The sequence below is a fragment of the Pezoporus flaviventris genome, unplaced genomic scaffold, assembly GCF_033815535.1.
Source record: "Pezoporus flaviventris isolate CSIRO_AGI_PZ_B2104156 unplaced genomic scaffold, CSIRO_AGI_Pfla_v1 ptg000013l, whole genome shotgun sequence".
In the NCBI taxonomy this organism is placed as follows: Eukaryota; Metazoa; Chordata; class Aves; order Psittaciformes; family Psittacidae; genus Pezoporus; species Pezoporus flaviventris.
Window position 1 is genome coordinate 16907371 of NW_026892561.1, and position 14967 is coordinate 16922337.

At 39.4% G+C, this 14967-nt stretch overlaps 1 protein-coding gene across 13 annotated transcripts in view; it reads right to left on the bottom strand.

The window, feature by feature from the left end:
• Positions 1-14967, bottom strand: part of PRRC2C (proline rich coiled-coil 2C) — a 78867-nt gene that overhangs the window by 10419 nt on the left and 53481 nt on the right. For 5 of the 13 annotated variants that reach the window (XM_061451872.1, XM_061451877.1, XM_061451867.1 and 2 more), the window contains exons 23-30: positions 11961-12050; positions 10150-10251; positions 5831-6047; positions 5036-5239; positions 4232-4353; positions 3508-3644; positions 1374-1608; positions 574-696 (exon numbers count right to left, since the gene is read on the bottom strand). In XM_061451872.1, the coding sequence (XP_061307856.1) occupies positions 574-696; positions 1374-1608; positions 3508-3644; positions 4232-4353; positions 5036-5239; positions 5831-6047; positions 10150-10251; positions 11961-12050 (1230 nt within the window). The remainder of the gene's footprint in view (positions 1-573; positions 697-1373; positions 1609-3507; positions 3645-4231; positions 4354-5035; positions 5240-5830; positions 6048-10149; positions 10252-11960; positions 12051-14967) is intronic. The other 8 variants (XM_061451871.1, XM_061451878.1, XM_061451869.1 and 5 more) reach the window with 7 other exon arrangements.

Genomic DNA, 14967 nt, shown 5'->3' on the forward strand with positions numbered 1-14967 from the left:
AAATTAGCAGTTCTTTCACAAAAGAATTTAAAAAAATATTAAAATTCACTAGAGTTTATTTTACAAACCTCCTGATGTAGGTTAATGGTTACTGACTTCGCTCTCTTGTTTGCACGTATGATCATCTGTCTGCTGACTTTTTTTTTTCTGTATATATGGTATCACTGCCATATGCAGCAGCTCTGAAGTTCCATCTCAATCAGATTTGATGTTAACAATTAGGCTGCGCTAAGCATATGGAGTTTGTCTGTCTCTCTCTAGATGCCATCACTGATACCTGTCCTCATAAAGGCAGTATATGCCTCAGTTAATTAGCAATATCACTATACCAACTGAATTTTTGCCTGGCACTGGAAAATGAACTATTTAAGAGAAAGATGACAAATGACCAACGAGAACTTGCAGGCCATCCAACTTCTCAGCAATTCAGTTTTTTAGTGCTGCTGTAATAGTTCTCCTTAGCTACCAATTTTGGAAGAATTAAAGATTGTCTCAGCCCCACATCCACCCCCATGCCACAAAATCCACCATCAACAACATGCTTTTAAGAAGAATACAATTTAGGAAATTTACCATGCCACAGTTTACCTGCTGGAGAGCACTGGGAGACTGTGCAGTGTTGTAGAAATTGCTCTGGCCAGGCTGTTGAACTTGCCCAGAGTACAGATTTGAAGCTTGAGTGAGTGTAGCTCTGGCCTAGGAAGAGTGAGACACACCATAGATTAAGAACACTCAGGAGAGCAGTTCTGAGACAGCATGACACATCATTCTGTTATTTCAGCCAGTACAGCTGAAACCACAGCATAGGAAGCTGACAACCTGAAGGTTTCAGCTGTCATTTGCAAATGGCATAACTGCCTTTTAATCATCTGCTATAACAGAAATTAAACCCGAAGCTCCTGTTAGTAACTGAAATAGACTGGATATAAGGAAGAAATTCTTTCCTGTTAGGGTGGTGAGGCACTGGAATGGGTTGCCCAGGGAAGTTGTGAATGCTCCATCCCTGGCAGTGTTCAAGGCCAGGCTGGACGAACCCTTGGGTGGCATGGTTTAGTGTGACATGTCCCTGCTCATGTCAGGGGGGATGGACCTAGATGATCTTAAGGTCCTTTCCAGCCCTGACTATTCTATGATTCTATGAAATGCAAGGAGGCCTGTAGTTTGCAGAATAATCCTCCATTCAGAGATTATGCTAATATACCATTATGAAATTAAATGAACATTCTCTTCCAACAATCTTAGGTTTCCTGCCACCTTGATGATCATGTAATTACCAGAGTTGGGCTTATCCCAAGATGAGCAATAACTGATTTATTATTGCAGTATCTGTATCGAACTACTGCAGAAGTTTTGCATTTTGGAGCATTTCCTACCTGGAGAATATGCGTATCAATCAGCTGAGAGCCTCCCAGTCCTGAAGCTTGACTAAGTTGATGTTCATATAAGATAGGAATAGGTTGTGTATTAGAAGTCTGTTGAAATGCCAGGCTTGACTGTGCCTTAGCAAGTTCCTGGTGTTGTACTGCCGGGAAGTTGTGTAAGGCTGTACCAGACAGAACTACTGGCGATGGCTGAGACAAACCACTTTGCATAAAAGCTTGCTGGGATCTGTAGGGAATTGAAGTATTACACATAAAAACACAAACAGAGTTCAACAACGAGCCACTAAAAATTAAAAACATAGGTTATATCCTTTAAATGGAATTAAACCACTTAGCTCTATTGAACAGATCTTCACCTGAGACAGGTAGGGTTTTTTCTATGTACTTTGCACACAACAAAATAATGGGTGCTACTAAAGCCACAGCAAATGATGGCTAGGCTTTTATTTAAATCTTAAAGTACACTTGGCTATTTAGATATGCAAAAATTATTTTAGTGTGCACAATTTAACAGAACATACAGAAACTACCAGTTCTGAGTTCCTCTGCTGTAAGGTAGGACTGTGGGGAAGTACCACATGTGAATAGTTCCACTTAGTCATAAACTGCTTTGTTCACATATCTTGGTAGACCAGCTTTTAATATTTACAGGTTAAATCACTGAATGATGACAATTGTAGCTTCCAAACGAATGTTTTGACTTAAAAATAGTAGCACAGACAGCACAGCCTTTACTTTTAACCAGATATTCAATTCCCTTATCACCATCATGAGGAAGCTGTAGTTTGTTTAACCCCTCCCTCCACTCCCATACACGGTACAGCAAAGCACCATAAACAGGTTTGGTTTAGTCCACCAGAAGATCTATCCAAACATTTCTTTTAAGAGCCTACTGAGCAGCCACCTTCAGACTGAAGAATTAAGTTTTTTAATAAGTGGCCCTTTCAAAACTTTTCACTTTATCACTTACTCTATATGCATCAGCATAACACGGGTCCTGTTAATCTAGTAGCATAGTGGCTATGTATTTGCCCAATGGAACACCCAGGTTAGCTTTGCTCCGTACCTTTCCTTAATTGCAGAACAGCTACACTCTGAGCACTGCAGAAACTTTCCCAGAAGCTATGCAGGGGCCTCTTGTCAATGTAGCCAAAGAGATTCCCAAAAGCTTTTTTTTTTTTAAATCCAGTAACCTATGTATCTCAAAGCCTATCCTCCTCTGCACCTTTAATGATGTAGGGAAGTATTCATACTCATAAATAGCACAACCCAAAACTCCATTAAATACTGGGTTTGTGTGTGACCAGATCAGCCAGAAGTGTTTATATAATCTGGACCACATGCCAGACTGATTGTATTTCTTTAACTAGTCAACTGTTTGCAACAACTTCTGTCAGCTGTGGCAGGACAAGCAATATTTGGTCCAAAGTCAGCCAAGCACAGAGTCAGGATACACATGTAGTCAATTAAAACTTCTGTGGCTTCAGCCTTCTGCATTGCAACAAGCAGGTTTTTCGACAGCACATGCAAAACCCTGTAATTATATTTTCAAAGAAACTTTCTCAAAGTAAAACTAACAACATTTGTCAGAATTACACCACTGTGAATCAGAAATGACAGGAACTGCAAGGAAGCTTTTGGAAAGGCCATTTCAATACTTGTCTTCCTATTATCTTCTGCAGCAAACAGAAAACATTTATTCTAAAACATACCCTGCACATCTGAAATTAAGTTTCTACCACCTATGGGGTTCAAACTAGGATTTCAAAGTGTTTCAAGGCTACAACATTTGTTTGATTAGAAAATAATTTTTGAATTAAAGGGACAAATTCTCCCCTCCCTTTTTTTTTCTTCTCTTTGTATGATTGACTGATGCTTTCAACTTCTTAGTTTGGTTTCCTAAAGAAACAAAATATCATGTGTAATTCTTGAACCAATGATTTCATAACTACATCTACACATGCAAACTAGCCAGACAATCCACATACAGAGTTCTCAGGCAAACAGACAAGGTATTTTGCGGAAAATGAGAAGATGAGGCAGCTATTGAACACAGGTCTGCAGAGAAGCGAGTTCTATAAATTCTGCCTCTCAAAACCCAAATAAATTCATTTATGCTACCTACCTATACGGTTGTAAGGATGAGTTGAACAACTCTTGGGCTTGTGATACAGCTGGTGCTGCTCCTAAACTCAGCTGAGCTTGATGCTGTCCTTGTAGGGGTGCATAGATGGGGATGGGGATCTGCTGAACTGAAGCAGGCTGCGTAAAAAAGAAACCATTCGATATCCCAAGAACCAAAGTAATGCAGAAAAGCTACAGTTAAATGTGTGCTAGGAGATTTGTGTTAACATTATACAAAGTAAACAGAAAACTTCAAATCCCAAAGCTGCAAGCAGAGCTGGTGTTGCTCCCATTCAGAAAATTACTTTCTAGTTAGATTTTACACTTTTCCTTGCAAATAACCAGCAGAAACTGAATCAATCATTTAGATTTGTGTACCAAACAACTGCACAAGGCTGCATGCAATTCTGTACTACAGAAGTTGAATAAGCCTGCACTAACATGGCCAAATAAACACCTCCACTGAATATGTACTTTTAGATAAAATGTATTTGTGAGTGAAAGCTTGTTCTCTCAACTTTCAGGACAAATGCTTTCATTCTCAGGAACAGAAGAGATCAAACAACTGTCTGCATGCATCAAAACGAAATAGCAACAGTAAGCATGACCTCATTTTTGCAGCCTTTAGTCCCAACTCTCCCCTGCCCCAATTAGCTCATTAGTAGAGCTTTAAATGCAATTTGGACAAGGATGGGGAAAAAAAGAAATAAGAAATCTCCAAATACCTGAGAAAGCCCTGGTTGAAAGCCTTGCTGTTGAGCCAGAGAAGGTGGTGCCAAACGTGCATGTTGAGTATTGAATAGATGACTTGTATCCATATAAAATGCTGGGATTTGAGCTGCAGTACCTCAGGAAAAGCAATAGAGTTACTACCTTATTCCAAACATCTCCCTGCTACAAAGGTTTTCATCAAGAATTAGTGATGCAGCCACTGTTGGCACTTCCCAGTGTGACAGGTACCAGACAGACTTGGAGAAGAAGCACAATTGAAGAGCTAGGCACCTAACCAGCTTTGGTATCTTTTCAGATTCACCCCCAAGGATCTATTGGTCTTGCATATGGATCTCCAGCCCCATTCAGTTCCTGGGGGATGAGCACTAGCTCCTGGCCAAAACTGGCATTCGGGTGAAGGAATGGAAAGAACATGCTATACTGTCATGTAATTTAGATTAACTATATGTAGAGTTTTCTTTAAAGAAAAAGACATTCTAAATTATTGCAGCACTTTAAGAAGTCAAGACTAAATCATTCTTGGTCTTAAAAACAGTGATTTACAATTCTGGGACAGAAAAATGATACATTAAAAGATTCAAAATTACTTTCCTCAACAAACTAACAACACAGCATTATCTTTATATTTACCAATAGAACTTGCATATTTAGCATAAGACACAATTAGTATTTGCTTACAGAATGCTCTCCATCATTTTGTTTTTACTGCAGATAAAACCAGAACTGAAGTCAACTTTCAAGCTTCAAAACTCGAAAAAACCCCAGACTCGTGGCTTCTTGGCCACAAACACTATTACCTGCTGCGGACTGAGACACATAGACCTGGGAACTTTGCTGTTGCTGGGCAATGAGGGATGGCATGCAGCTCAGCTGGGAAAAGTGACTGGCAGAAGCTAGGCTGCTTGTCTGCAACTGCTGTGGTTTCACTTTACATATATTAGGAGGGTCTGAGGTGCTTGCAGTCTTTGTACTCAGTGAAGAGGTTGTATACGTTCCAGCTCCTAGGAGAAACAATAAATCAACAATAAATTTTGATAAGTCACAAACCAGCTAAAAATATTTCAAAGCCTCACCTTTCTGCAGTCATCAGACTTTTGTTTGCTGTGAAGAACCGAGGTGGAAATCAGAGCTGCTTGCGAACAGCAGCTGGACATTTGCTCTGCCTATTACATAGGGGTTTTGGTATGAACTGTCAAAACTTTGACTTCAAAAGCAAAAATGAAAGTAAGACTGCTATTAGCTGGATATCAGAACTACCATCTGCTTGAAAAACCAACTTGCTTGCCTTTGTTCAGCTGAACAAAATAAAACAAATAAGGCAGCCAACAGTGTAAGTTTACCTCCTGTTTCAAGTCCATGTAAGTAGCATAGGTGGAGAAATATCTTAGTATTCTACACAGCTGACTGAAACAGGTGAATTATTACCTTGTTCAAAATGTATCTGGGAAGCTGCTGTTCAGATCCAACAATTCATACTAGTGTAAAACTTCTGTTAGCTTTGCATAGAACGTAATTCCAAAGGGAATCTAATCTCTTGAAAAACATAACCAAGAAACAGTACAACAGGATACTATAACCTTGACTTCTGGTACCTGAAAGTGAAGTTGTTGGTGTGACTGAGGCCACAGGTATAGGAGGCATTGATGCACTAGAGAAAGAGCTGTAAGTACCACTGCTTGGCCCTGTGTTGCTGCTGCTGTTGCTGCTACTGCCACTGCCACCAGCAATGGGAGATGCTGCTGAGGTCACTGGCGAACTCTTATCCCCCATGTTTGGGGAATTCTCCCATGCTTTGCGTGCAGACTCCATCTGTTTAAAAGAAAATAAATTTTCTCATTTATTAGGAAGTTTCAACTAGTCAAGCAGTCGTCATCTTTTTAACAGTCCTTCTTAGTTCAAAAGGCAATTCAGGCTTCATGCGAGCCTCTTTTTAAAAAGTCACTACGATCGTGCAACTCTGTTCATGCAAAAAGCATACAGCCTTAAGCTGGAGCTTCTTATCTGCCCCAACTGCACATGTGCATAGTTCACTGTCTTAACATTCAACGCTCAAAAGAGAATTCACTCACACTAATTTGGCTTGGTTTTGTTTGACATGAAGAGCAAAAGACACAGTCAGCAAAAGAAAGGTAAGAAACCTCTACATATTTCCATTAAATCCTTATTTACAAGTTATTTGGGCCATTTAAATGAAACGGCCCCTTGCTTTCTTGGTAAATCATCCACTTTGCGTGACCACCAAAAATATATAACACTTATTTCAGTAAACATGAGTAGTCGAGTTTAGATTCTCAAAGCATCTGCTTGTTCAAAAAGCAATCACAAGCTGACACAGCTTGTGCACAGTGCTTTACATGAATGCTAAGAATGCTTCATGCTCCTTATTTCTGCAATAATTCTAAGTCTTCTGCGACAATGAAGATGAAGCTTCATTTTAAGTATTTTATACACAATTATCTTCCACCAAAAGTGGAAAGAACTACTGGTTTACTGCAGCCAATAACCTAATTATTGCTACATTAGACAAGCAATGCCAAATCTGAACTGAGACAATGCTGAATGACTACTGAAAAGGAAATATTAACGTTCAGACCACACTCACTAATTTAAAGGCTCAAACACAGTCCACGGACTTCTCTACAACCTTCAGCTGCATCCAGCCGAAGAAAAGGTTTTGCTAGCAGAGGTGGATGCCATAGGCTAAAATCGCTCATCTGGCGACTATAAGCTTCTCAAGGCCAGGTTCTGTCTTTAACAGTATATGTAAAGGGACAAATACATACTCACCAAGTCTGACCTTGGATCAACAGAGCCCCCTAACGGGGATTTGCAGTCTCTCAAAGTCATACTTTTAACCTACCCTGTTTTGCGTAAGTTAGGCACACGGACAGACCAAACATGACTTAGGATATTTGTGTAGATGCTTCAGAAGTGATAAAAAAAGTAAAGCTATCTCAAAAGAAGTGGATAACAGGTGATCAGTACTTTTCCATGCAGAAAGTGGAGTTCTGTATTCCTCAAGAGAATAAAGAGCAAGGAGGAAGACTTTGTTACACAAAGTCATTCTCAGTTTCCCCTCCACAATATTTTCCTCCAAACTGGTTCAAATTCTTGCAGACAGGGCAAATTTCAGAACTGATTATTAATCTGCTGAATTTTGAGAAGGTGGAGTACAGGCAAGACTACAAGCTCCTTTCTGAACATCACAGGCTCTGGCAAGACAGGGTGAAGTGTTGTACTGCACTAGTATTAAGAGGAAGTGAAGAAATAGCTGTGAATGTCTGCACAGAGAAAAAGTGTAGCAGCTTATATTATGTTCAGTGAATTTCATGATGTTTGGGAGAAATTATTCATAGTAAAAGTTAACCTACACACTGACTTTTGTCTTCCATTTTCAAATTTTTATTAAAGAGCATATAAGATGGTTCTGAGTTTTCTAGCAGCTTTGCTTTCAGAGAACTCCTTACAATCTCTAACTTCTTATGCCAGAAAAAAAGATGTAAAAGAGACTGGTACTCTAAGAGTGCCTATGTAGCACCATCTACAGACCAGATATGGAGTAAGAGGCTTTAAATTAAGTGAGGCTGAGGACAGCGGTATGTATAGTTTCACTGTTTGCTTAGTTATGGGAGAACAAGAGCACTAGTTGGAGATCACAGTTGCTTGAGGCTTCTCTTCACTGTTGACCCAATGGGGCCATCACATTGCAATGATAGTCCAGTATGTATTACCCCAAAACTTAGCTGGAGACAAATACCAATGTGCACATCCTTAAGCACAACAAGGTTTAAGTGACCAGAAAAAGAAAGTCAAAACATGTCGGATTCTAGACCAGATTTGTATACAGGAATTTATGTAGAACCTCAGAATGTCAAAGAGAGCCCAGCTGCTCAGTTTAAGATTGCTTTGAATTTAAGTTTGCTCAGCTCCTTACCTACCAATAGCCCCATCAACTAAGTCCTTAAGAGGATGTCTGCCTTGGTAAAGGTGTGTTTAGCAAAGCTACTCCGAGGAAGCAAGAGATCTCAACAAGCCTTCCCAATGAGACTGCCTCATACCTACACACTGTCAGAATGATGTCAAGCAGTGGGAGCAACTGTGGCTCAGTTCCCCTACTGAGTCTCCTCACAAAGAGCTTTCCATTGATAGGAGACTGAGGAAAAAGGAGGGGCAAGAATTATTCCTTTATGGAGGCAGAGCCTGGAGATTTGGTTCTCTTAAAAGAATGATGGAAAACCTTTCCTCTCTGCTGCACTGGAAGTATTTTTTAAAAGAAGCAATCATTATATTGAAGAGGAAAACACAAAGAGCAGCTCTGCTCTGTCTGGACCACAAGATAGTCTTAGTGTACGCTTCAAAACAAGCTTTTTGCCTTCAGTGTCTGCAAAAAGGAGGTAGAGCTCCAATGGCTGGAATAGAGAAATCAGAGATAATGCTGCTTCCAAATGCCTTTCCATTCACATTCTGGTCAGTGTTCTTCAAGGCAGCCTCAAAATATGGATCTTTGACATACTTTGTTAGCACGCATCCAAAACCTGTCATTGACCGAGAAGGCGATCAAATCACTAACACCAGAACGGCAGAAAAAGAAACTGTAGGATGAATGACACAAACACCACGGTTTGCTTTCTAACTGAGCAGTGTCACATTCTTTGCAGGATCATGCTATAGTAACATTCCTACCTGTATTACATGTGAATCAGATATCCAGCTGCTAGTTAGAAAGTGCTATTTTCAAAAAATGCTTTCAGGCGCCAGAAAGTCAGATTATGGTAATTTCTTAAAAAAGAATGCAACAGAAAACCAAATTTTTGTTAAACTACTTGTCCCTCTCCAGCCATCTCCCATTTTTGCTGGTCTACTGTTTTAAAGTCACTTTTTTTTTTTCAGGAAATAAAGTGTTAGAAAAAGAAAAGCAAAGATTCAACAAGAGATCATTAATAACTATCATCTGTAGAGAACACTAGCAAGCAGCTGTCAAATCATGCCAGTGAGACACAAGTCTCACTGGGACTGACAACCAAGCTTCTCCTCCAATCCCTAGTTTCATTTCCTCTTTTCAAAAATTAGAGAAACTAAGTTCAGACATCACTCTTCCTTAATACCAGAAGCAGCAACAGTATTTCTACTGGTTCAGACACCTGTGGTCACAATCACGGACAGATCTAGGACACCAAAACAAAAAAAAAAAAACCAAAAGGACCAAAACCTTCTAGAGATACAGTAGCAAAAGCTAGAGTCCAACTCTATGTTAGTGAGTTATACAATGCACACAGTCCAAAATCCAACAAAATAGGAAAATCATTCAAAATATTCTACATACCTGCTCTATGCTGGAGAGCAAAAAACAACGTAACACAGCACAAGAAAACACATTCTGACTAGCTGATCAAGCTGCCCTTCACAGACATCAACATACCACCTACATCTCATTATTCAGAACTTTGGCCATTCAACTCAATACCACATTAAGCCTGCTCCAAAATCTTACAGATAATAGAAATCAAGTTTGGCTTACCCAGCAACTCCTTACAGCCTTCAATACTAAACCAGGCAACTTACTTTCAGCTAAACTCTCAAAAACCCTCAGTCAGATTCTGATGGTTTGTCATGAACACTATTGTACAATGCTAAAATACTATGATTTTTTTTTTTTCAGGGCATTTGGAGCCAAGATTGGTTGAGATGCCAAGTGTTAATGCAAAACGGGGTTAGAGATTTATAATTTAAATGCATCCTTTGATAGTCTTGTGTTCCAGCCATCCATTTATATGCAAAAGCAGTTCAGCAGAGGAAATAAAAGGAAGGCTCTTGAGAGAAAAAAAAAAAAAAAAAGGTTCACCAGCAAGTTCTCCATTAACTTTTTCCCCTGCATGCAAGAAAACGACCCTTAGAGGGATGTGGTACATACCTTGAGGGTGAGGTCGACGGTAGCGGGAGAAACTGGAGTTAGGCTGGAGCTCTGTTGTAGAGTCTCCCTCCTAGGGAGGGGAAGGGTGTGGGGCAGGGGCACCTGAAAGGCAGGCAACACACATCACATTCTAACTATGTCTACTACAAAAGCCCCAGAAAAGCAAAGCTCAAGCTTTATTAAGTGAGCTACAATTTCTTCAAGGCTTGAGCATTTTGCAGGGAGATTTTGATAAAATAAGGTAAAAATCTGGTAGGTGGGGAAAGGCCATTCAGCAGGTTCTGAGATGCTTGTCATCTCTCTTTAAAAGGCTGAATGAAGACTAAGGTTCTAAAATGTCCATGTCTTCTGCATAAACAAATACCAATTTTCTGCTTTGGGATTTAAAGTATATTTTCAGTTTACTGATATGAAAAATTCTTCAAGACAGGTTTGTCCCCTTTTGTACAAATACAGTACATGGGGTGCCATGACCTTGAGTTCCAAGATTCAGTTTCTGAAAAGAGGAAGCTATAAACCTCCAAAGTCACAGGACCATGAAACAAACCAAAATGGATTTGCCATCCAATAACTGAATTCAGTTTTCTTCTCTTTCGAAAGATGAAAGATGTGAAACTTAAGGAAATAAACCTGACATAATGCTATTGCTCTCATTGCCTAAGAAAAACTTACTGATTTCCTAGAAGTTTTAAATGAAGTGGATAAAAAATACTCCAGTGGCCAGTCTGTTACTTCTAACCATTTCGTTCTCCATTCAGAGCATACCTAATGGACTTCTGCTGGATGAGATAAGGCTCATCCAAAAGACATAGAAATTGAAGCTTTGAAGCAGGTAATAGCACAGATCCTATGTGCCAGAAGCCCTTATATTCTGTGCTGGAAATCAAACTCCAACACCCCACAGGGGAGCCCACACTAACACAAAGAATTCAGTCTTCCACACTAACCACCAAAGACAGAAACCACACCACCAGAAAACCCAGCAGAAAAGTTCAACCAGTATTGCTTCCAAATGGCTTTAAAGGATGCTGCAGTAAGCTGAAAAGCATCTTCATAAAAACCTGAGATCCTACTGTATGATTCTTTCTTTCCTCAATCAACAACTGACTCAACTCTGAGCTGTAATTCTATTTCTGCTACTCAAACCAACAAAAATCACAAGATCCAAGCTCCCTGACATCCCAGCACACTCAAGACAAACTTGATTTCACTGCAAGTCACAACCCAGTTGGTCCTCTCAATCGTTACACTATGCTCACAGCCAGGATCACTGCTTTTATGAGGACTTTGAACATCTCATCTCCATAGCAACAGATCAACTGAAAGCCTACTGAAGCTGCTCCCTTTACATGCAGCTGCTGTGATTTCTGGCTACAGATCAGAACTGCCCTGTTTGTAAAAGCCTTTCTTCAAACTCACCTACAGGGCTTTGCTACTGGTACTAGATTCAAGTCCCAAGTGCTGTTGAGAGCACACTTCCTCATTTAGGCCTACCTTTTAGCTTTTTTTTCTTTTTTTTCAGAAAAAAAGAAACATCTCCACTTTCTGTGCACTTTCCCTAGAAACATCTCCACTTTCTGTGCTCTTTAGCCCATTTTGGCTGATCAGAAGGCAAGAAAATACCTGAGGAATTCCAGAAGAGATACTAATCAAAACCAAATCTGCTTCAGAGTAAGATTACTGAGCAATGCAACTCTAGTTAACATGAAAGAAACCCTAGTGACTTGTTTCTGAAGGCACTATTTTGTGCTTTAAAGTGTGAAAATATTTTCTTGTCTTCAAAGTCAAGATGATCACTGCAATAGACTTACGTTCGTCACCAAAGTCTCCTCCATTTTTGTACTGCTAGTAGCCATTGTGTTAGGATGAGAAGAAGGTGTAGTGTAGTCTGTTACAGACTCCTGTGAAGAAAAATAATTCCATTAAAATATCTCCCTTACCTAAATTAGAGTTCAATTTCTTGGACAGATGTCAGCCTTTCTACAGGAGGAGTTCACCAGGCAACAGAAGATTAGAATTTCATATCTTTTCTTTTCTTAGAAGGCATATCCAGCAATTTTTATTGCTGAACTGCTACTGAGGTCAGAAGAATTCTTGGGAGATTACAGTTTGCCTCATGACCTCATAATGTACATCTGGAGACAAGCCAAAATACAATCTGTAAAGCAAGAATATACAGAGCAAAGTACTACCTGGACACTAGGCACTGAACTGTTGTAGTGTAACTGATTAGCCATTTGTAGGCACTTCTAGCCTATTTAAAAAGTAAAATTTATTAGCTGAAAGCTTTCTGCAGCTTAAAATAGAGAAATTTCTTGGGTAAACCAATGACAAGTAAGGCCTTCCAGATTAAAAAGAACACACAGGAATGGCTGCAATTTGCAAAACAATTTTTCTTCCTTTAAGTCTTCTCTCTGAAAGTCACAAGTCAGTTTCTCTGGATGGTGAAGTCTACTGATTTCTGCACTAGGCAGCAATTCCAAGAAGAAAAGAACTGAAGTTTCCCATCTACCCAGAGGCTTTCCTTGAAGTTTATTTGTCACAGTGTAAGTTGACGTTAATATGCTCAATGAACAAGCTCCAGTTTCATGGACCTAGCTGTAGCCAGTGGCCATTTCAGTTGCGAGTATAAACTGCGTGTCATTGATAACACTGTCAGCTATCTAGAGAATGACCTACAATGAACAAAAAGGCACTGGTACTTCTGTAAAGTCATCTCAAACACTGGGTTTTATTTCTTATCACTGGATATCTACTGAGCATATTCTGGACAGGCAAACAGGTGTTACCAGAACCTGATCCAGAAACTTTGTTAGACAAACAGTGTGACCCTGAACTAGCCAAGATCCACTCTCTAGAAGCACTGCAATCTCCAAAGTTTTCCATGTCTGAAGTCCAGAAAACGCTCCATCATTTTTACAGAATCAAACACCAAGAAGTAACTGAAGAACAAATTAGCAGCAGAACTGCTGATGAGTGCCTGGACTTTCCAACACATGATTCTGAAGGCACAAACCACAAAATGCTTGTTTAATTGCACCCAAGCAGTATGGTGGAAAACCACTAAAAAAGAACACACTCAATTTATTGCTCAAGTCTAAGACAATGTCTCCTAAAAGAGCAATTAAAGCACTAAGATTCTAACAAAGAATCTTCCTTTAAAGGATGAGCTCACTTTGGTAGAAGAATAGGACAAGCTAAAACATTATTCAAATTCCTTCAAGGTCTGGATGCAATTTTTACAAGGTCTCAGCACCAAGATTACTTACAAAAGAAATCAGATCAAAGTACTGCTAACTTTCTCACTTTGCAAATGTACCGCATAAAACTGCTTTTTCAGTAGAATTAAAACCGAACCACCATATCAACTCTGACACCTTTAGAAGTATATGTACAATGCTGAACCATTCTGTAAGGACTGCTCACATGCTGAACATGCAGGTAAGACAGCGGTTTAGCCACCAGAACTGTAGTTTAAGCACAATCCTTCATTTGCCTATGCCTAGGAATCTCTGTTAGATATTGTTTATCACCATAAGCTTCTGTAATTCAATTAAAGTGATTCTCCTCTACAACTGTTTTACTGAAGAAACCAACTGATTATTATAAACCAGTAACAGTAATAATAGCTAGAACAAAAAACCTGCACATGCTTTTTTGGAGTTATCTGCAAGTTACTTATACCTGAAGAAAAAGCACAGGCAAGCTTTTAGTAACTACCTACTCTGCCCCAGAAAAAGAGATCACAAAGCCTGAAGTGACTATGAACAAAAGGACAAGGCAGACCTCAGAGCTGACCTTGCTATAAAGGATCAGTGTTTTATATGGGATTAATTAGCTATTGATTTGTTCCTGATTTACATAAATCACCCAAGACACTCTAAGTTTATTCTCAAGTACAGCCTTTGTGCTTTTAGAAGCATCTCTGTAAGACTGTTACAAACTCCCTGTGAAAAATTTCACTGCCATGTCTGTAACCAGGTATTATTCACTGTTCCTGTGATTTGAAAGATTCAGAACCTTAGGCATGGTAGGGTGGGAAAAGGCACAGGTAAGGTGTTTTACCCAGTTCAAAGACTTTACATGTCAGATTGCCATTACTGCAAAACATACTGCAAAACCCAAGAGACAGCTGCAATTGCTTTGGAGCATCATGCTTACGTTCTAAACTTAACCATCTCCCCTGTATGAGCTGATTTCTATTTATACAGTTGCTAAGGTAAAGCAGTTTTGTATGATTAAATGCACATGATTTTAAGATGCTTGTTCTGGGATGGATACAGTTCTCTTACAAAACTTCTGTTTCTGAAGGAGGACAGTTGGCTTGACTTCTACAGACATTTAAATCACCAAACACACTAAAGAAAGTGTGCCTTCCTGAAAGCTGAGCAGCAGTCTCTGAAAAGAGCATTGAAGAGTGTCAAAAGAGAAATCATTTAGGTTTGCTACAACTTCCAACACTTGACATTGGAACATCAGGTTAAAGATGTCATCACTTCTTCCCTCATTAATGAATGCTACAAAGACAAGAGAAAGCAGTTGTAACACAAATGATTACAGGAACTCCAAGGCCAGAACAGTATTTGCACCCATTTTAGAAGACATTTTAAAAAGTAGCAAGACTGGTTTATTCCTGCAGTATGTAGATGAAGCTTATCTTATCCAATCTCCAGGTTGCTGGTTCAACTTCCACAGAATACAAAATATGACTGATGACCCAACTCTTTCATAGAAAAAAAACTTGCTGATGCCCCTGGAACTACTCATGACAAACTAATTCAAAAGCAAATCTGAAACGGTTGAGGCAGGAATATTTAG